The sequence below is a fragment of the Talpa occidentalis genome, unplaced genomic scaffold (assembly GCF_014898055.3).
Source record: "Talpa occidentalis isolate TD23 unplaced genomic scaffold, MPIMG_talOcc4v2.1 talOcc4.8, whole genome shotgun sequence".
Classification (NCBI taxonomy): Eukaryota; Metazoa; Chordata; class Mammalia; order Eulipotyphla; family Talpidae; genus Talpa; species Talpa occidentalis.
In genome coordinates this window covers 31,666,164-31,688,957 of record NW_023605194.1, presented here as the reverse complement: position 1 = coordinate 31,688,957, position 22,794 = coordinate 31,666,164, and the positions used below count along the sequence as shown (strand labels likewise).

At 49.6% G+C, this 22,794-nt stretch overlaps 1 protein-coding gene across 2 annotated transcripts; it reads left to right on the top strand.

Annotated features, from left to right (window-relative positions):
- The first annotated feature begins 1,030 nt into the window (after positions 1-1,030).
- On the top strand, positions 1,031-9,015 carry LOC119234242 (neuropeptide Y receptor type 4-2). Of its 2 annotated transcripts, none has more exons than XM_037497057.1 (2): positions 1,031-1,105; positions 5,621-9,015. In XM_037497057.1, the coding sequence occupies exon 2, from the start codon at positions 5,661-5,663 to the stop codon at positions 6,783-6,785; it is 1,125 nt and encodes a 374-aa protein (XP_037352954.1). In that variant the 5' UTR covers positions 1,031-1,105; positions 5,621-5,660; the 3' UTR covers positions 6,786-9,015. The 2 variants fall into 2 exon arrangements, with proteins under 2 accessions (XP_037352954.1, XP_037352955.1); XM_037497058.1 differs by lacking the exon at positions 1,031-1,105 and adding an exon at positions 1,616-1,836.
- The last annotated feature ends 13,779 nt before the right edge of the window (positions 9,016-22,794 follow it).

Below are 22,794 nucleotides of genomic sequence, written 5' to 3'. Positions count from 1 at the left end.
TCGCATGTCCAATATTTCTGACATGCTCTGGAAGCAGATTCCTTACTCTCGACTCCTGAGCACATACTTGATCTTACCATGTGGCCTTCTTGGGGGAGGGAATGCAAGTTAGTGTATTCAAAATTGGACAACCTTGTAACAAATGCTGTTCCATTTCAGCCAAGTCCTTTGTCACCTGAGGGTCAACGCAGCAGTGCTTTCTCATTTCACTCTCATTGCAACCATCCAGGAGGCCCTTCTAGGATATAGGAGGCCCTCCCCAGGTGCCCCTCTGCACCTTTGGAAGCCCCCTGCTGACTTTCTCCAGCCACACTGCCTTCCCCTGGTGTCCAGTGGCTAAATGGCTCCAGCCTTGGGGTGTTTGCCTTGCTGTGCTCTAGGCCTGGACCACACATCTAAAGCCAACCTGTTTCCTTATACCCCATTCTCTGCAATAACTTATTTATTTCCTCGTTTACTCGTCCCTGTTTGATCTTGTCCCCCCAGAACTGGGAGCTCTGAATGACACAAGGCGGGGGAATTTGTCTTGCCCGGCCCTTTTGCCAACAGCGGAGCTCCGCAGAGATCAATAATTGTGAAGGAGTTTTTACAAGGCAGGTCTTGTGCCCATTTCACGGATGAGGAAGCGAGGTCAGAGAGAGTGAGTGGGAGACAGAGAGCGAGAGCGAGAGCGAGAGCGAGAGAGAGAGAGAGAGAGACAGACACACAGAGAGAGAGAGAGAGAGAGAGACAGACACACACAGAGAGAGAGAGAGAGAGAGACAGACACAGAGAGAGAGAGAGAGAGAGAGAGAGAGAGAGAGAGAGAGAGACAGACACAGAGAGAGAGAGCGCGAGCGAGCGAGCGAGAGAGAGAAGCGCGCGAGCGCGCAGGAGCGCAGTGGGTTCCCCGCCGCTGGCTTGCGGGGCTGGGTGGGCGTGGGGAGCCCGCGGGCAGCGCCGCAGGCGCGCGGGGCGCGGGGCGGGGAGGGCGCCCGGGTCGGGGTGGGCGGGCGCGGGCGCGGGCTGCAGACTGGGCGGGCGCGGCCGGCGGCGCAGGTCAGAGCCGACCCGCAAACGGCAAACAAACGGGTCGGGCGACGCCGCTCGCTCGCTCGCAGAGCAGGTGAGTCCGGGCTGCGGGCGCGGAGAGGGCCGGGTGCCCGGAGCCTCGGTAGACCGCGTGCCCAGCCCGCTGCGGGCGCCGCGCGGCCGGGGAGTGAACGCCCTGGGGGCTTCCGCGAGACCAGGCCGGCCGGGGGAGCGCCCTGCGCCTCCAGCCGCCGTGGCCTCGCCTGGAGCGGGTGGTGGTGTGGAGGGGCCCGGAGCCGCTCCCTGTGAGCGTGAGGGGAGGAGGGGAGGGAACCTAGAAAGTGTCCAGGTGTCAGGGACTGGAGGAGCTGGAAGCTGTTCTCTGAAACTGCAGGAAACAAAGCAGACTCCTCCATTCTTTCCTCGCTGGGAGATTGATTTTATTGTATCTTTGGTTAGTTTTCCTCTGAATGATGGGGAAGGCAGGCGGCAGTGGTGTGTGCGTGTGTGTGTGTGTGTGTGTGTGTGGGGGGGGGGGTTTCCCCTACCCCCCAGGCATTGTAGGTGTTTCTACTTTGTCTAGAGAGCCGCCGGGGAACTCAACCTGGAGACACCATTGTACTGACCTTACAATCTGCCTCTCCCCTCCTGACTCTGGCCCTCTGGGGTGAATCTGGCAGATCTAACAGATCCTGTCCTTGCTGGGCATCTCTGAGGAATGCAGTGAGAAGTGAGGGCCAGTTTAGTATGAGGTTCCTTGCTGGGGCAAACCTGCCAGAAGCTTCTGAAGCAGCCCCAGAGTGATGTGATGGCTCAGGTGATCAGGTGAGGACTGGAGTCTGTAAGGGATGGACGTTTGAAGGGACAGGCGCTTGCTCAATCATGGCCCACATTTCTCCCCTGGGGAGCTGTGCTTTTGTGCTCTGTCACAGTGAGGGCTGCTGCGAGGTTCCCAACCATGTGGGGAGGGAGGCAGCCTATCTGAAAGTGTCATTACAGTGGCCCAGCGACCCCAGGTCTGTTGGAAAGAATGAGGGGCTGGAGCAGCTGGGGAGCTGGGGCTTCTGAGCCAACATGTGGGGGCCATAGGTCAGAGGACCCAGGGCAGCTGCTGCTCTACCTGTGGTGTCTTCACACTTGGTGGAGTCAGATCCCATTGTGCCCAGGTGTTCCTGCATGGGGTCCTCTTAACTTTCCTCCTTTTCAAGACGTGTCTGGAAGCATCAGTGCTGGGTTTCAGAAATAGATTGACCAGGGTTTCAGTTCAGCTCTGCCACTTGCTCATCACCACATACTAGCCTCACCATGTCTCTCCATCCAAGGGGGCCTCAGCGAGCGACCTCCTCTTTATAAATTTTAAATGGGTTTGATATAGATCTGAACATAGGAATTCGCTGTTATTGCACGTTGAAAATGGTCAAATACTGCAATTTCATATGGTGTAGTCTAATAAGTCCTTCCTGGTGGGGCTATGGTATGAATTAATGTGTAGTGCCCAGAGCTCAGTGAAAACTGACCCTTCTGCCCTAAGAAAGTGGGTGCTTGCCAGGGTGAGGGGATCCCCTTCCTCGGGCTCTTGCATCCAAGATCAGGCTCCTGCATCCCCTCTCCTGCCTGCTCTTCCAAATTCCCCTTCCACTCCTCTGGTACAATAGGTGCAAACTCCTCCCTCACCCCCATCCCATCCCACCTCCCAGGTGCAACCTCTCAGGCTGCTTAGGCATCTCCAGTGGAACAAACAGGACAGAGTTACCTTTGCATGCTGCCGCCACTGCCCCCTGTCCTGGGGTTTCATCTTTGCATGGGATTCTGTGGCAAAGGCAGTGTGACGTGCATCATGAGTGTCCCCCAGGCACTGGCCTGTGGATGGGCTGGTCTCCAGCTCTGAAATGGGAGAGTGGGAGTGTGACCCTTTCTAGCCTGGGAGAGAGATGGGTGCTGGATCTGGGGCAGGGCTCAGAGCAGGACAGAAGGGGGCTGCTATAGCCAGACAGGTGCTCTGAGGCTGGGCATGGGTGAAGGATTGGAGGCGATGCATCCCAACCCTGTGCCCTCGTAGAGGGCTTTCTCAAGAGGCTTTGGTTCAGATGTAGAGCCAGATGTCCTCAGAGATCTGGGCATGGGTTTGTGTAGTCACTGTGACCTGTTTCTCATGGTGGAGGGGAGCAAGGTTCCCTCGGATGGGGCTGGTGGCATGAGTGGGAAGAGAAGGGAACTAGCATTTGCTGAGCACCCCTTAAGTACTAGGTAGGTCTTATTACCTACCTAGGCAACTAGGTAGGTAATAAGCTTTCCAGGAGGTGGCAAGAAAAGCTCCCGAGCAGGACCTGGTTCATCAAATTATATCACTTGCCCAAAGAACCAAGTTGGAGACTGAGTTGGAGGGAAATGCAAGGATCCTACCTTTCAGACTCCCCTCTTCCCTGTTTCACCCTGTGGGACTCCCCTAGGAGGGAAACAGACTATCCTGCAAGGTAAGTGTTACTCACGCTCCCCCACCCAAAAGTATAACTGAGGAAACTGAGGCTCAGAAAGGTCCGGTGACTTTCCCAAAGCCACTGTGCTTGTAGGTGGCAGAGCTAAGACTTGCACTCAGGACAAGCATGCTGCCCTGGGGTCCTGAAATGGTACTTTGCTGTTTTCCCAGATACCTCTGGTGGATTTAGTTGTGAGCCTATTCATGACCCAAAAAGCCCTCCGATGACTGAGAGCCATGTCCGCTCTTAGTGAAAAGCTCCCCTAGCTGCAAGATGACCTGCTTTCTGCCACTACCTGGGCTCTCTGACTGTCTCTAACCCTGAGCACATTAGCCTCAATCAGTGGGGTTATTGCTGGGTCATGTTGCTTTCACCAGGGCTGGCTACACTGCAGTCCTATCTCAAGACTTCCTTACCTGGCTTTATTCAGGAGCCTCCTATGTCCCAGGGGCCCACTTCTCAGCACAGTCTACAAAAGGAAACCATGGGCCTCCCCGGTGGCGCAGCGGTTGAGCGCTGGGTTGCGAAGCTGCCCGCAGCCTCTGCAGCACCAGTTCAATCCCCGGCTGCTCCCTGGCCACCAAAGGAGGGTCCCACATGGCGCGCAGACCTCTCCTGCCGCCCGCTGCTCCCCTCAGCGGTGTACTTCGGTCCTTCTGCCTGCTCTGCTCCCCGCTCTGGTGAATTCTCTCACCTTCCCGCACTTCTGACTGTACCCAGTGCTTGTATGTATAAACAAACAAATAAATAAATAATAAATCTTAAAAAAAAAAAAAAAAAAAAAGGAAACCAGCTTTCCCGCTGACCTGAGACTCAGGCATTTGGATCACTGCCACCTTGCCCCTGTAGTTTGCCTCTGGAAATCCTCAGTCTCTGCACAAGGGAATGGGGACATTTTGGAGGCCCTTCCCAGACCCTGCAGCTCGGGAGAAAGATGCATGGGTCAGCTGTCAGTTCCTGCTTCTTTCCTGATCCCCCAGTGATTTCCTGCCATGATACTGTCCCAGCCCCAGCACTTCCTTCCTCTGCCTTGGTCCCAGAAGCTGCTAGGAAGGGGTAGTTTGGGTTCAGGCATCCATGTAGTCTAGGCAGCAGGCACAGGTGACGGGTGGCCCTGTCCACTGTGACCATCCCTTGTGTTAGCTCTTCATGGGTTCTCTGAGAAGAAGAGCTGCAAGCCAGGCAGATTCCCAGTGCTGCCTTCAGCATGTCCTCTTCCCCTGTCTCGGCATCCTCCTCAATACTTTCTCTACATCCTAGTGATCTTTCTGGAATGGACTTGATCTTACTGTACCTTTGATTTCTTCCTCGGCCCTATCCATTTGGATGGTTGATTTCTCCTCAACCTTTGAGCCCTGGATCAATGTCACCTCTTTTATCATCTCTCTGCTCCTTCTCTAAACTCCCAGCAACCAGGACTTTCGTTTATAGTGGTTTTGGTGATGGCATGTGAGCTTGAAAGTTCATTTGCATTCCTGGTGATCAGTTCCTCTGGTCTGGGAGGGACTGGATATATCATTTTTGCAGACCTTATGGTTGCCATAGAGCTTGAGACATGCTTATTGAGCAATGAGCAGATGAAGTGGGATTTCCTAGAGCCCTCTCTAGTTAGGAATTCTGCTCTGACCATGCTGTACTTGGTCAGTTTGGAATCACTAGTGTTGCGTCCATTGCCCTAGGCGATGGGCAATCAGAGTCTTAAGTTTCTGTCCCATTTGCTGCTCCTGGGCACGGTGCATCTTATTACCACCATTTCATGCACTGGTGACTATTTCTGGACTCAAATACTGGACCCTACATTTGGCTCTGGTGTATTTCATTTTGTCATATTCAGTTCCACATGGCTCTTCTTGCCAGAAGACTATGGCGCCAGAAAAATCCTCCTGTTTCTGAGATCCAGTGGCCAAAATAACTAGACTAAGCTGTCAGTTGAATTCATGACTTGATCACATAAATGACTATGAGACTCATCTTTATAATTAGACCAATTACATGGTGAATGATATTTATAACAGCTAATAAATAGATTTTACTGATGGGGTAAAAACAGCCATGAACCTGGTCCCCAGTCCTCCCTGGACTCAACACAGGAGGCATGATCCCTGAGTAGCATTTGTCTCTTTGCTTTGCAGATGTCATCCCTGAGTCTTCTGGACTCTTCTTAGATCCACCATGAACATCTCTCACTTTCTGACCTTGCTCCCAGGATTCTGGCAGGCTCAAAACAGGAGCAAGTCAAAGGACATCCTGTACAACTTCTCTGACCACTGCCAGGATTCTGTAGACCCAATGGTCTTCATCGTCACCTCCTACAGCATTGAGACCATTGTGGGGGTCCTGGGCAACCTCTGCCTGATATGCGTGACCATTAGGCAGAAGGAGAAGGCCAATGTGACCAACCTGCTCATTGCCAACCTAGCCTTTTCTGACTTTCTCATGTGCCTCATCTGCCAGCCACTCACGGTCATTTATACCATCATGGACTACTGGGTCTTTGGTGAGGCCCTTTGCAAGATGTCAGCCTTCATCCAATGCATGTCAGTAACTGTATCCATCCTCTCTCTTGTCCTCGTCGCCCTGGAGAGACATCAGCTCATCATCAACCCAACAGGCTGGAAACCCAGTGTCTCCCAGGCCTACCTGGGGATTGTGATCATCTGGCTCATTTCATTTGTCCTCTCCCTGCCCCTCCTGGCCAACAATGTCCTGGAGAATGTCTTTCACAAGAACCATTCCAGGGCTTTGGAATTTCTGGCGGATAAGGTGGTCTGTACTGAGTCCTGGCCACTGGACCACCATCGCATCATCTACACCACTTTCCTGCTGCTCTTCCAGTACTGCATCCCCCTGACCTTCATCCTGGTCTGCTATGCACGCATCTACCGGCGCCTACGGAAGCAGAGGCGGGTGTTCTGCAAGGGCACCTACAGCTCACGGGCCTGGCAGATGAAGCGGATCAATGGGGTTCTCCTGGTAATGGTGGCCACCTTTGCCATGCTCTGGCTGCCTCTGCATGTGTTCAACAGCCTGGAGGACTGGCACCATGAGGCCATTCCCATCTGTCACGGCAACCTCATCTTCTTGGTGTGCCACCTGCTTGCCATGGCCTCCACTTGTGTCAATCCTTTCATCTATGGCTTTCTCAACACCAACTTCAAGAAGGAGGTTAAAGCCCTGGTGCTGACCTGCCAGCAGAGCGCCCCGGTGGAGGAGTCTGAACATCTTCCCCTGTCCACAGTGCACACGGAGGTCTCCAAAGGGTCTCTGAGGCTCAGTGGCAGGTTCAACCCCATTTAGCCAGGGCTAGGGCTTCTTCCCACCATGTTCATTGCCAGGCTCCTTCACTTAGCTACATGGGCACGCTGCAAGCTGGGGGAGGGGTGGCGCTTCATCTTTATTGACTTTCTGGGGTTCAGATAAAGCCCATGTTGGCATCCATTTGCATTGTGAAGCCTGACATTCAGATGGCCCAGCCGTTTATTCCTGGGAGGATTCTGAGTCTGGATTCTGCAGGTCGCAGTGCTCCTTGCCGTTTGAGCAGATGCCAGCGCTCAAAGCAGACAGGGCTCATTCTAGTAATTCAGCAGCAGATGCTCTATGTGGAGACTCAGGAGCTCACTCCCACTGGTGACATGGTGAGGTCACTGACGGTGGGGGAAGGAGCATGTGGAGTCAGAACTCTGGACCTTGGTCAACCCTTAACCTCTGTGAGAGGGCATGTTTGTGGATGGGCTTTGTGTGTGGAAAATAATTCTCTGGAGAAAAGACAATGAGATCTACTGTTAAATCATTAGCACATCCAACTGCAGACAACGGGTCCTGGTAGCTTTGGGTGTTCACGCTCTGAAAATCTGTCCTGAACTGCAGGAATTCAGGAGTCACACCCTGCTCCTTTTTGGCTTTTCTGCATCTGTAACCTTGAATGGAAATAAGGGTGCAAGTGCCTTTCCTTGATGAGATTGTGAACGCTTTGAGGGGGCCATCTGTATTTTCATAGAGCTGTGTCCTCCATGTCTTGGACAGACCCTGGCATGGGGGTGAGCTCCAGAGGTTTACTGTGGTAGACTGACCAGAGGTGTCCCTACTGAGCACTCGGCAGAGGACAGGTGCCCTGTGTGTCCCATGGTCCAGCATGGGAAGAACTCATGCCACTGCAGCTATATTCTCTTGCCTGCTAGGACCTCTCTTAACAAGGCAGCTGGCCAGGGACTTTGTGACACTCCCCAGTGTCGACCCTGCAGAGGCCTGCAGTACTCATGGCCTGCACCTGCCTTCCTTCCAGACTCTTCATTGAGCTGACTAGCCCTGGGTGATGTGCCACTGTTTTTCCAAACCTCCCCAGGAGTTTGGGCCTCTCAATGGCCTTCAGTAGTGGCAGGGGGAGGGAGTTCTTGGAGTGTGGCTTAATGGGACTGTAAGGAGCCAGAGAAAATGGAGCAAGTGCTATAAGTATAAATATCCCCCCCATGGGGGTTACGGTCCAGTCTTTTGGATGCTGAACCAGATCCAAGGCTTCATCTGTGTGTAGACCTGACAGCCTGTCCTTGCTGGGAAGGAAATGTCTAGATTATTCCTGGGCCATTTGTTGAGCCTGGCTCTGCCCGCTTAGACCCACCGGAGACAGTGACTGGACCCGTGGTAGCCTACCAAGGCAGGGTGCTCAGGAGCCCAGAGCCCTTGAGAAGCTTCACTGTGAGGCCCCAAGGACTGGCTGCACCAGGAGGTCTGGCAAAGAGATGACAGCAGGAGCCATCTCTGACCATCTCTCTGGTCTGGTCCCTGATCAATAACCTGTGCAACTAACCCCCAAGCAAAAGCTTTTTGAGCCATGAGTTCCTTTCCTGGAGTTGGGGGTGGGGTGCTTAAGCCCCTTTGGATCCCATGCAGTTGCCTGGAGCTTGTGGTTCATCAGTCATCTCTGTGCCTGAGCAAGAGTGCTGGCATGCTTGTGAACTGAGGGGCCAGGCTGGGTACCTGGTGAAGGTGCTTGGCATTAAGAATTGGGGTAATGGTTGGAAGTCACTCTGCATCTTCTGTGCTCCCTCACCTTGTTTAGATTGAAACAGCCTGCCTGCCTGTCTCCTGCTCATGGTTCCTAATGATCCTTGGGGTCACTTGGTTACCCAGCACCTACTCAAAATGTGCTCACACCAGCACCCTCAGCCTCATGTGGAGCTTATTAGACAAGCAGAATCTCTCCACTCCAGACCTATTGAATTGGAATCCATTTTACCTGCATCCAAATTAATGGTGCACACATTCAAGTTTGACAAGCCCTGCACTAGCTAACTGATCACCCCTTAGTCCAGAGCCCCCTGTGAGCACCCGTTGACACTTATGGTGGGATCCAGCACAGAGTCTGGAAACGTGAACTCTGGAGCTACAACTTCAAGTGGTGATGCCAAAAAGGTGGATTCCCTTTCAGCTGTTTGCCTCATCTCTACTCACATGTGGACATATTTCTTGTGAAATATCTATTCATTCATTCAGTATATATTTGACAAATAAACAGTTTGCATGGTTACATTCTCAGTGAACATGCCCTTCTTTATTCTCTTAATTTTCACTGGAAACTGCACCATCAACAGTTTTCTGTCTTGCAGGATGTTATTTTTGACAGCTGATTAAGAATTTAGAAATGTTCTTGTGAAAGCTGGTACCTGTGTACAGGATCTCTTTAGCATCTAGAGGAGGTTTTGTGGGAGGATCCATCTGAGATGGCTGGAATGGAGGTTAACCCACAAAGACTCCCTGGGAAATTTCAGTGGGTGTAAAGCCTCATCGAATCCTGGTGGTTTGAGCTTAATCCTGCCTGATTCTTGCCCTTGCTTTTTAAGAAATGACCTTGATTTGTTTTTTCCATAATAAAAGTAATCCTGTTCATTTTGAAAATATACAAAAACAAAACAAAAAAGAGCATTTCCACCACACAAAGATAATCTGTTTACATTTTGGAGGATCATTTCTTTAGTTTTTCTAGACATCGTGTCATTTATCTAAAACATGGTTGAGGTCATTCCTTAAGTGTGTACACATTTATACATTACGTTGGAGGATCACTTTATATCACTTTATATCTTGTCTTTTGCTTAAAATATATGTGAACTTTTATGTGTTCTTTCAACAAGTATGTCAAACCCGTGGTAGGAGCTGGGACTAGTAAAAATAAAATAGCTTACTGTCCCTGTTCTCATGGAGCTGACAATCCAGTGACTACATCTATCCTGTGTTTTAACCAACTATTGCAGCATATTTAGATGTTTCTAGAACTGTTACATATAGTTGTGATGAATGTCTATGTAGAGAGCTTTTTCTGTAATTGAAATTATTTCCTTAGGACAGAATACCAACAGGGGAATGAATGCTTCAAAAGACATGGGCACTTTTCAGGGCTCTTGATATGATTGTTAAATTGATTTACAGAGAGGCTAAAATGATTTGCACTTCCTTACCAGTGACTGTTTCCTTACCTGTGACCCCTGGCTGATGAAGAGGGATTGTCTTTCATGGACAGACCCTGTTGTTCATTACATTGCTTCCCCTCTCACCTGTTTGTGACTTCACTCCGGTATCATCAGTTTTCTTGGCTCCCAGTCCTGTCTAGTTTTAAAGTCTCTGCTTCTCTCCTCCCGGGCTCTTTTGCACTCACCTCTCCATCCAAAAAGCTCTTGCCAAGTGGTCTCCATGTTTCCAAACCCCATGACTGATTCTCAGTCTCCTCATAGGTAGTCAATCAGTGTCCTTCTGGCAGTTGATCAATCCCTTCTTCTTAAAACGCTTTTTGCATGTAGCTTTTTCAGGACTCCATACTGTTACTCTGCTGCCTCCCTGCTTGGGCTCTCCTCAGGCTCCTTCCCTGGACTCTCATCTCCCTGGCCTGGCATGTCCTCTGAGAGCCAGTGAGGTCCTCGCTCTCCTTCCCAGGTGGACTCTTCTAATCTTCTGGCTTTAAACACCACGGACTGTTTAAATGTCTCCTGTTCACAAATGGGACTCTCCAGTATGAATTTCTCCCTGCCCCTGGATTTGTGTATCCATGGATTGTGTTTACCAGACATCCAGTTGGCATCTCAAATTTGGAACTTAGAAAGCAGACTCTGATTTGCCTCAATCTCCGTCATTTCAGTAAATAGCAGCTCCCTCTTTTCATTGGTTCGGGTCATAGTCTTTGGGGTCAACTTTCTGTTCACACTCCACATCTAGTCCATCTGCAAGTCCTATCAGTTCTGCCTTTAAAATGTATTCGGAGTGACCCCTTCTCTCCTGAGACGTCACTCACTCTGCCATCAGGTCTGAGCGCTGTCATCTCCAATAAGATCACTGCAGCAACCTCTCTGGTCTCAGTGACGCTTGGCAGGCTAAGTTAGATCTCTCCACACCTCTGTCCAAACCCCTTCATTGACTTTCTGTCCCTCTCAGAGTAAAATTCACAATCTGTGGCTTGCCTGAGCTGACCACCTGTCCTCTGGCCTCACTTCCCACCCACCCCTCTTGCCCGCGGTCTGCAGCAGTGCTGGCATGTGTGCTGGATCCTAAACACTTGACATGCTCCCTGTTCCTCCCTCAGCCCTTTGTACTTTCTACTCTTGCTGTTTGGAAGGCTACCCCAATATCAATATTTTCACTCCCTTTCTCCCTTACCTTAAGTGAGCCTTATCAGATGATTACTTCCTTAACCACACTATAAAAACACAACCCTTCTCACTGGGCATTCCTACCTCATGCCACTGGACTCAGTGCTTGCTTTGTACATTTACGTGATTCACTGCTGAGTCTCATTCCCTCATTAGAACTAAACTCCACGAAGCAGAGACCTGGTATGTTTTAGTCACTGTCCAGTGCTCAGAAGTGTTAGTTGATCAGTGGGGCATGGTACTTCAACCTCTTATTTGTGGAGTGCAGGCATTTCGTTTTGTGGATTTGGGTTCTGGGTTTAACAGCTGTTGTTAGCTGATGGTGGGACCTTGAGGAGCAGCTCTTGCATCTTGGGTTCTGACCCTGTAATAATGCTGGCTGCTGTGCTGGACACTTTCCATATGTTGTCTCCCCTCAACCCTGAGGTTGGCTAGATGAAGATATTGAGCCTAAGGTGTTAAAAAAAAAAAAAGCTTTAAGCTTTCAAAAAGAGCCAGAATTGAAATCCAATATGATGGCTCCTAAAGTCTATGATTTGGACTGTTGTGGCATGAAAGGTTGACCAGATGATCTCTAAGTTGCCTCCCAGCTTTCATCTAGAGAGTTTGAACTTTATAGGCAATGGAGAGGCACTGAAGGGTTTTAAACAGAGAAGTGGGCACATCTGGATCGGGTTGGTGGGGTCAGCTCCACTTGAATTGCATGGAGATGACAGCATTTTCATAGCAGAGGACTGCAACAGTCCCCCAAGGAAAGTGATATCAAGCAGGCAAAAATATGAAAGCAGAAATGGTCACAGAGAGAAGAGAGTGGATTGGAAAGATATTTAGATGTTGAATGGGCAGCGTGTCTTGGGCATGGGATAGAGAACAATAATTCCCAAGTTTCAGACTTGGGATAGTGGGTTGGTGTCTGGTCCACTTCATGAGATGGAACAAGTGTTTTTATTAAGGGGAGGGGGAGTTCATCTTTGGATGAGGCACTCTTAGGCATGCAGATGCATGGGCAGATAATTCAATCTGGAGCTCTAGAATGAAATTTGGTCAGGGCCTGACCAAAACGACGCTGAAAGGCAGGCCTGGGATGTGGCTAAACTAGGGTATGGCCTGATTTGGAGCTGGGCAATGTGCCAAAGGCACTCCAGTTTCCCAGAGTGGAATCTGGGGATAGGACATCAAGGTCAGCCAACAAGTTGGGGTCCTGGGACATAGGGTGGGGCAGTTCCAGTAGGAGGCCCTGGTGGATAGGCTGAAGTAAGGCAGGAAAAGGAGCTATATTTCCAGAGGTGACACAAGGTAAGTTGTCGTTCACCCATGTTCTGTGGTTTAACTTCTTTAGAGACAATGGCAATTTCAAGGTCAAGCTTCTTGGCTCAAAGTTGAGAGTTGCTGATGGGACTTAGGCTGGAAAGATCTGGAAGTTTCTCAAGGAAGAAATTTTTATTCTTCCACCCTGCTGAGGGTTGGTCTGAGGTAGAGGAATGACCACAGCTGTTGTCTCTCTCTTGAAGTGGGTTATGCAGACTTGACAAGGATCCTTTAGAGACAAAGCCCTTGGCCTGGCCTGGTCTGGTGGTAGGGCTTCTTCCCAGACTGACTCTTCAAGATTCTGATTCATCTTACAACTGCTTGCAAAAACACAGATGTAGACCTGGTTTGGGCTCCTGGGGCCTGAAAAGACCTGGAAAAGGGTTTGCAGGGCTTATTAACATGTCTTCTTAGCCAAGAGCACCAGGCGCTTCCTTCACTGGGAAGTGGCAAGGGCATCTGCTGGGTGAACTTGCCAATGAACCTTAGAGCAGGGGGTAGCTGAGAGTGTGGCTATATAATCATGACCCCTTGAGTTGTTTTAAGGTCACCATTTACTTGAAACTGATTCCTGAAAACTCTGAAAACAGTTTATCAGTGCAATTGGGTACCAGCACAAAGCTCTCTTAAAATACATTTCCTTTCATTCATAAGCCATCAGTGGGGCATAGGATTAGTCATCATTTTGACTGCCGAGGAAACCATACTGAAAACAGGGCATGTATTCGGAATAAAGAGCCTTAAATCACTGGTGAAAACTCTGTGATACTCATGTCTCCCTCCTCAGGTAGTTCTCTCTGTGGCAGCTGGCATCCTGGTGTCCCCTTGGAGATGTCATTTTTAGCCTCTTTGGGGTTTTATGACTTGAAGGTGTGGGGTGGATCTACCTGAGATTCCCCAAATTGAGACCTTCTTTTCCTATCCTTTCTTTTAAATACCTACCTCTTCAACTCAGTTACCTGGAGCAAGTTTAGCTGGGCAGGTGTGAGCACTAGTCTTTCCCCAGGCTCCTGTCAGATTGTGCTGCCAATGACCACATCCTGGTGAGGTGATGGGATAGACTTTAGAATCCATCATATGGGGTTTCAAATATGACTCTTTTTTTTTTTTTTTGTTAAGATTTCTTTATTTATTTATACAAGCACTGGGTACAGTCAGAAGCGCGGGAGGGTGAGAGAATTCACCACAGCCAGAGCGGGGAACACAACAGGCAGACTGATGAAATACACTGCTGAGGGGAGCAGTGGGCGCGACAGGAGATGTCTGTTGCGCCATGTGGGACCCTCTCCAGGGGCTGGGGATTGAACCGGTGCTGCAGAGGCTGTGGGCAGCTTTGCAGCCCAGCGCTCAACCTCTGCACCACCAGGGGAGGCCCCTCTCTTTTTTTTTTTAAAGACTTACTTATTTATGCAAACAAGAAGGGGGTTGTAAAAGATTTTTTTAACGCTCTTAGGGTCACCTCCTAGTGAAGGCAATACTGAATGTTCTCATCAGTGTATCTAACTATTGGCCTGCACTACTTTTGTGTAGTACACAGATTTAACATGGTTAAATATAATAGGGCCTATAGAATATGGGGCTATTACACCATCTATGAATTCTGGGGGCCTACAGCTGTGGGCAGGGCAGAAAGGCCTGGATCTGAGCTTTAGGGAGGGGTGTATGCAGCTGGTATTCATTGGCATCTTCTCTGTAGTGGGTGTGATCTCACAGAGAAGCTGTTTTCCTGCAGAGCTGCAAGAAAGCTGGCTGCAGCTGAATCTCGAATGTGAACAAACTGGAACCCCAACCCCTGACCATGTTAAGAGTGGGCTGCTGCTCCCCAACTGTGAATGCTGGTCTGGAAGAGAAGGGCCTATGGCCAGAGTTCTGCCACACCACACTATGGCCAGATCTTCAGTCCTGGTTCCAATGGGGGAGGCCCTGGTGCTTTCCAAATCACATAAGCCCAAGGCCCAACAGTTCTTTCTTGGAGTCTGACACAGGTCCAGCTAATCCTTCAGGCCCCGTCCTGGAAGGAGTGAACACACTTGTTCCTGAACTTATCTCTGTGAGTTTTCACCACTGAACTCCACTTCAACAAGGAGAGTGTGGATTGCCAGGTAATTTTCCCTTGTTTGCTTAAGGAGTTTGGGGACCTAAGTTGTTTCCATACCCTTTGCGTTCAGCTTGCTAAAGGAAACCTATCCCATTCACAAACGCAGACTCCTGACCAATGCAGGGATTTGGGAGATGAGAGAGTTGTAGAGAACCCCTTGGTGATGGGGCAATTACTGCTATGCCCACCCACCTCCCCAGGCTGCTCTCCCCAGCCAGAACCACCCCTCCTCCCTGCCCCATAACATGTTACCTGGTCTGCCCTCCAATATAGAAGTTAGGAGGACTCTGTCCAGTTCTGTCTCACAGGGTCTGGTTTATTGTGCAGAAGGATGTCACAGAAGTCTTGTCACATCATGGTAACCATCTTCTCATTGCTCAATGAATTTCATGTCACCAACTTACAGAGAAATACCTAAAAATCACTAACTCTGAGTCTCAGTTTCCAAATTAGTCAAATGGGGATTTGGATCAGAATATTTTCAGGAATCTGTGCTCTTTTAGAAGAGCTTATGATATCTTTATTTTTTTGGGGAAATATAGTAACTTTAAAGACTTCTGACCTTCCGTGGATGGAAGCAGAGACCCTCACTGGCAGAGCCAGTATCAGGACCAAGGTGTAAAATGGGCCTGGTGTGTGGGGGGAGTTGTCCAATTCTTATGAAATACAGTCTCATTTTCATGACTGTACTGATTTTTTCTGGCCTTCCATAGCCAGTCCAGAGCTTGATTCCTTATCTCTGCAAGTTAATGTCATCATTTAAGGTGGTATTAGGCATGTTGGAGCTGTGCAAGTAGCTATTAAAGCCAGAAAATAGCCTCATCGCTTTGAATTATTACTGAGCATCGATGGACACATGGTGCTAGATTATGAGCTATAAATGTCCAAAATGTTGAGAAAATATGTGAGGATATACTGGGTCAACGCCCCACATCACACTATTGCCAGCTTGCCACGCTGGGCTCCAGCGCTCAGGCAGGTGTCCAACAATGCATTCCATGATGCTTGGGTGGAGAATGTCAGTGCTTGAGCCTTGCCAGGCATCTTCTCCATGGGGCTTGGTGCAGCTGTCTCCCTCCTACCTTGCTTGAGCTGGCCTGGAGCTTGGGACTGGGGAGTGTCAAAGCATTTGAGACAGCAGGAGGGTGACCAATCCTCTGCATATTTCCTTTTGGGTAAGTTTATCCCATAATGAATGCCATCCCATTTCTCTAGTTTTATGGATTAGAGCCCTCAAAATCATCCTCAGACTCTTGTCTACAGGTGCTGCCATTACAGTCTATGACCACACTGAAGTCACACCTTCAAAAAATCCTCCCTGTGACATTGCTAACCCTTTTCAGAATGTTCTTCCCTTCAAAGCCAAGCTCTGAGTGTGTTTTACAGCCAAAAACACAACTTTTTTATGTTCTCTTAACTTCTCTACTGATGGGTGTTTTGACAGGCGCTGAAGTCCCACAGGGGCTGAAGTTGCTGTCCCCAAAAGTCACGAAGGGCATGCTAATCTCCACAAGGTTTGGGTCCTCACCCTTCTTCATCTTTGCAGCATTTCATTCTTGATATCCGGTCCCTGAGGTTGCCTTTGCAGTTAGCTTACATGACGTGACTCTGGCCTCGTTCCGACTCTGGCTGCCTATCTCAGGCAGGCCTCCCTCTCAGACGTCAGGCTTTTCCTGGTTCTACCTTGACCTTTATGTCCCTCCTGATGCATTTCCCTTGAGCAATTGCATATGCTCCCAAGTCTTCAGCGGCCCGTTACAAGTTGACAGTTCAAATTTACACCTCCTCCAAACTTTACCTACTTGCTGGTTGGACATTACCACCAAGGTTTCCCACACCTCCCTGAAGTGCAAGTCCAAGGCAAAATGTGGGTCCTTCCTTTGCCTCTTTGTATTTTCCATCATAGCTTCTCTTTTCACCAATTATCTTATGGCCTAACTCCTTCAGGCAAATTCTTCCTTCCTGTTGCTTCAGCTTGAACTCTTGCAAGAACCTCTTTTAACATTATCTCCACCTTTAGACTTATTATCCCATGGCCCCTGCTCCACTCCAGCCACAGATCTCACCTTGACTCTTTTTTGATGGCTCCTCTCATCAGCAGGATGGCGTCCCTTGGCACATGTGTGCTCCACCTATAGCTGGCTTCCCATCCTCTGTTTGTTCTAACCCCTACCCACCCCTGCTCCAGCTCACCAGAATCCTTATTTTTTCTGTTCCTCAATCACACCACACATTGTCCCGATCAATGCCTTTTAAATCCCTGTGCACTTCCTGTGAACTTTCCCTGTTCCCTTAGCCCCCTGTATGCACGAACTCTTTGCAATGTCTCTTGTAGGCACTTAGAGATTCTCAGAACTGAAAAAGAAAAGATGTCTCTCTGTCTTTCCATCTGGCTATAACCTCCTTAAGCAAAGGGACTTGAACTTTTATCTCTGGGGCAGTCAGCGTAGAGTCTGGCCCAGAATTATTGGCCCATGAAAAGATAGTATGCTGGTGTCCACTTTGCAGAACCAATACATGAGCTTTGAAGCTTAGAGGTGAACTGGGCCTCAGAGAGGAGACTGGACAGAGCTGGGCCAGAAACTTCTTCCTGAGAGTGCACCTAATCCAGGCAACAGTGGTCTCAGGCTGGCGCATGCAGAGTTTCCTGGACAGAAAATTTTAGCGAGGCTTTGTGGTCTAGGGGAATGTGGCCTGTTTTTTGTTTTTAAGGAAACATGCCAGTATAACATGAATGAAGAAAAAGTAGGAAGTAGAGAGAGAGGGGGAGAGAGAGAGAGAGAGGAAGAAGAAGAGGAGAGGAGAGGGGGATCCAAGGTAGAGACTGTCTTCTGTAAATTCTTTTTTTTTTTTAAAGATTTATTTATTTATTTTATACAAGCACTGGGTACAGTCCGAAAAGTGGGAGGGAGAGAGAATTCACCAGAGCCAGAGCAGGGAACAGAACAGGCAGAGTGATGAAGTATGCTGCTGAGGGGAGCAGCGGGCGGCAGGAGAGGTCCGTTGTGCCATGTGGGACCCTTGCCGGTGGCCGGGAATCGAACCGGCTCTGCAGAGGCTGCGGGCAGCTTTGCAGCCCAGCGCTCAACCACTGTGCCACCAGGGTAGGCCCCTGTAAATTCTTTGGGTTTAATGGAAACCAGTTCTCTATCTTGGGCTCAGTACTTTATCACGTGATTAAACTTCCTCCACTCCCCGCCCCCCGCCCCCGCCCGACAGGCAGTATTATTGACACAGGAAAAAAAAGTCTACAACTCTCATATATATCAACACAGAAACCAATTAACAAATGCTTGTGTTCCTGTGTCAATATGCAAACTTTCTTACGTAAACCAGGGTAAACAGACAGTTGGCTTAGAAATACTGGTTTTTAGAAATATTTCACAAATACAGGTCCAGATGGGATGAAGCTGCCGCACCTTCCCCTGGCAGCCAGGTGCCTGGACCCACCTGTTGTGCTCAGTCTCCCCTGTTGTGCTCTGAGTATTTCTATGGTCACAGTCTTCAGCCTCATGGGAGCTAAGATTTCCCCGAGTATGTGGCAGATCCGTGTGCTGTCACTGAGCAGTGAGCGAGAATGGCTGTGTGTGGGTCCTCAATGAATGAGAGTCCTCTGGTCACCATCATGAAATGCCCGGATCTGCCAGGCACATGCTGTGCATGTGCCAGGGTCTGGACTCCGGGAGACTGGGTGACAAGCATGCACAAGGTGACCGGAGTAACCCAGAACTTGTAAGGGAGACCAAGATTTATGGCAAATGGCTTTTCCGTGTGCTGTCTCATACAGTGGAATATAGAGAGCAAGCAAATGTCCAGCGGTCAGGAAAGACTAAATAACATGGTATGACTGGAGCAGGTGCTTTGGTCCTGAGGGCACAGGTGCTCTGGCTGGTGACATTTAGTGGCAAGCCCACACCCCTCTCATAGGACACTTGCTGATCTAGTCACCAGGGACCCTGCTCATATCCTGTCTCATCTCCAAACATCCAAGCCCTGAGAAGAGGTCAGACAGATGTGTCTTGACAAAAGTCTGCAGCACGCTCGGCTCAGCCCCCAGCGGCGCTGCCTCTAGCCCTGTGTTGCCATCACATGGACTTTCCTCTGCCTTGGTTGGAGTCTCAGAGGTTTGCTATCTCCAGAGCGAGGCACCAAGTTTGCGGAAGGGGGACTCCCTCTGCTGTCTGTCGCTGAGATGGTGCTAAGAATACGAGAGGCAGGAAACAAAGGGGCACAGCTAAGAGAGGCCAGAGTGGGGAGCTGGATGGCCTGGTGACCCTCTGGAAGGCAACTGCCCCAGCTTAAAGCCCGTCCTGTGTCCCAGCTTCTTCCCCTGCAACGTTCATTCTAATGTCTTTCCTGCTTGAACATCCAGCAGTTCTGGAATAGGAAGGTGCAAGTGAGCTCCTGGGTTGCACCCAGTGCCTGGATAAAGTCCTCGTTGAGTTTGTTCAGTGCCATTTAAGGGCCTCGTGTCTTCTTTGGCTTTGGACTTCAGATCACAGGTCATTTGAGCTCAAAGTGTGAGGATTTGTTTGTTCTTTTAGGCTGGGCAGTTGCCTTCCCAGGGTCACCAGGCCATCCAGCTCCCCACTCAGGCCTCTCTTGGATGCCCCCCTTTCAAACAGATGAGGAAGCAGACACAGAGCTGGAGAGACTTGCCCAAAGCCCCCTTGGGTGTTTGAAGCCCAACGAAGAGATGCCTGAGGTCCTCCCAGCCCCATCCTCTGTGGAGCCCCTCATACCCCTCTGTTTTCCCCTCTTCCCGCAACACCCACCACCTTCTCCTCTTCCCCTTCCCCTCCTCACTGGAAGGAGCAGAGCAACCTGAGCTGCACTCTGGATTCTGGCCTGATTTCCTCGCACTCCTGATGAAGAGGATGCTCCGTAAGAGGCTGAGGTGAGCACCGTGGGACAAGGTGCTTCTTGCCTTGAAATATTTTGGGGTGTGAAGGTTGGATTCTCCCCTCCTGGCTCCTTTGAGACTCTTAATGGAAGGCGGTGGCTACTCATGGGGTGGGAGGAGAGGGAGGGCAGGCATGGTCTGTTCCAGCACCCCCACCCCCACCCCATCTTCCTCTGGACCTGGTCACTGAGGCTTGTGTCACTGCAGGATGTAGATGCTTGGGAGGTGGCCACCACAGAGAGGTGTATATAATTTGCTTGCTATAATTTTCTAGCAAGCCAGGCTGCCTGAGTCAGAAGGCAGATCCCCCAGCCTTACTTTCTTGTTCTTGAGAAGGTGAATTGCACTGTTTTATAACGGGTTTCAGAATGCAGCCTGAGGTAATGGAAAAAGGAAGGCTTTGGATGTGAAGGCCCAGCTCCTTTATGTAGTCGATCCCACTGGCTTCACTGGCTTCCTGGGTAAAAGGGGGAGAGGTTGTGCTTAGTCTGAGGCCACCTAGTAGTACACTTTGTAGTCTTGAGCTAGATCTTTCTATATTGCTAAGGACAGGGTAATGCTTGGCTCTGAAGCCTCTTCTGCAAACATTTGCCTTTCCCTTGAAGGGACACCTCATTCCCACCCAGGCTGGCCTCTGGGGCTCTGCTCCCATCTGAGTGCCCACACCCCAGATCCCTGTCCAGGAGGAACTGGGCTGAAAGTTTCCACCAAAGATGACAGCTTGGGACCCTGCTCTCCCATCTCTTCATGCCCAGATTTCTGTTTCTCCTACCTCCATTCCAGTTTTGAGGGGCATCTGCTTCTTTAAGCACTTCATGCTTTCTTCTGTCCCCAGGATTTTGGATACATGGTTCCCTCTGCTTGGAATGTTCTCTATCCCTCTTCACCTTCCCTAATCTCCCTCCACAACGAATCTCGAACAGTCATCTTTCAAATCACTCCCTCTGGGATGCCTGTGCTGACCTCAAAACTGGCAAGCTCTATGTTCTACCCTCTCACGGGGCCTTGAATTTTCTGGCACAATAATAACCTAGTTTGTACTTAAACATTGTTTGATTATTTGCCTTTTGTCTATCTAGTATAGAATGTCCACTTCATTAGAACAGGGCCCTGGGCTGTTTGCCCCCAGGTATCCCAGTAAGCACAGAGAATGGGCTTAGCTGTGGATACTCAGTAATACTAATTGACCATCAATCAAGAGGCAACAGATGACTTGAAGTTATGGGCTCATAGAAACAGTTCCCTCCTCTTCAGTGGGGTTCCCCTGTGTTGGCCTCACCCCAGTTGCCTTGATAGGCCACTTTTGGCTATGATGCCCTTTAAACTATTTTTTAGGGGAGATTGTTTGGGAATGCTCAAAGTTTTTCCCTATAGATTAATGATGATAGCAATCCTTGACACCCGAAACAACCCACCACATCATAAACAGGAGTATTCTACTTTGGATCGTGGGGGATGGTGCTCCAGAGACAACCAGAGTCCCCTTCCCTTTGGTTCCTATGTCTTTGTGAGGACCTGCTTTTTTCAGATAATGAGGCCAGAGCCCCGAGCCCTGTGGGGAGGGCTCTAGAGCACTGTTCTGGGCCCTGGGTAGATACACAATAAGGACAGGTAACGAAGACCAGACCAAGAGCAAGGAAACTTGACCTCAGTGGCCCAGATATGCAGGCCACAGGAAAGTTGATCAGGAAAGACTTGAGCAGCGTGCAGTGGCAGATGGGGAAGGGCCCTGTTACTGAAAGACGTGTGATGTAAATTACAGTGTCACAGATGTGACCCCTGGTTTTGCTGGGTCTTCCTAGGAAGGGTAGGGGGTAGCCATACTGAGGGGGATTGCAACATCTGGGCTTGCTTTAACCTGGAGCTGTCTTTACCGGTGAGTTCTTAGTTACCTAAGAGAAACAGGTGCCACTAACAATTTTTTTAGTTATCAGAAGACCTAGGTGTAATTTCCTCCTCTCTCCTTATATTCCAGGCACACTGATCTTCTAGTTTGTGCAATGTTTATGTTTTTCTGTGCCTCTGGGCCTTTGCACAAGCTGTGCCCAATTATAGTAAGTTCTACTTTAGGTCTTACTGTAACTTCTTTAATTGTTTGACTCCTACCCATCTTTCAATATTCAGTTCAAGTTTCGTTGCCAGGATAATAAAATTTGTAGTAACAAACTCTCTTAACTTCCTCTGATTTTCCTTCACAGCATTTATTCCAGTTTGTAATCGTATATATTTTTTGGTGGCATTTGGGTCAATATCTGACTCCTCACTAGTGTTTAATTTCCACAAGGCAGAGAGATAGGTAACTGGTTGAATCTTATTCCCAACATCTAGGCCAGAGCCGGGCATAGAGCAATTGCTTTATTAAGCATCTGCTGAGTTGACTGAAATCACCGCAGTCAGAGGAAGTGGTTAGACCAACTTGCAGAAGATGCCATGGGAGAAACCACAGTCAGCCGGGACAGAAGCCGGGTGTTTTCCCTTACCAGAGGCACTGAGACCCACACTTCCTTGCCATCCAACCCAGCCAGTCAGGGTTACTCTACCTTGTTTGTCCTCCACAGTTGCTAACTTTGTCAGAGAAGCCATCTAAAAATCTGAACTTGCAGTTTCTTTTGGAAAATTTTAAGCCCATGCTCCTTGCCTGCATTTACCTAGCACCCCCGGCAGGTGCTGGGTTACAGCCATACATGTGAATGGCTGTCTCGCCCTTCAGTTCCCTGGGCCCTTTTCACTTATTGGTGGCACCTGCTTATTTTCGTCAGCAGCCGTGTGCCCCTCATCAGGACACTGAGCTGAGAGTGGGGAAACCCAAGGCCTCTTAAAGTGGGGCCGAGCAGTGATGAGGGTGGGAAGCTGCTATAGCAACACACTGATGAAGATGGCGCTTCAAGGAAGCTTTGCACAGTGCAGGACAGTAGCAGGGTCAGACTGCCCTCGTGGGGGAAGGACACACGGGGGCTCTTCAGGCAGGTGGTCTCTGACAAGGGCTGGAGAAGCCATAGGGTGGCCAAGCTGACCTGGGAGAGTGAGGAGGAGCCTCCAGCTCTTGTCAGAGTGATTTTTTTTGGCTGACATCTCAATTTTCTTTCAACTCCCTAGACATGAGTGACAAGAGCTGAGGCTAGACCGCATTGTCTGACTTTAGGAATCCTGGAGACTGATTTGGGGTGAAGGGAATCCATTCTAGTTGGCCCCCAATGATTCTTTGGTCATTTTCAAATAGTTTTGAGTAAGAAACTTCCAGGTGTCTTGCTGGGTGAAACATGGATTTGTGTGAACTCTCTGGTGAACTCTAAATTACAAACAATAGGATGTCCCTCATACTAGGTTAAGCAAAAGAAGGACATTTATTAGAAGGGGCAGTGG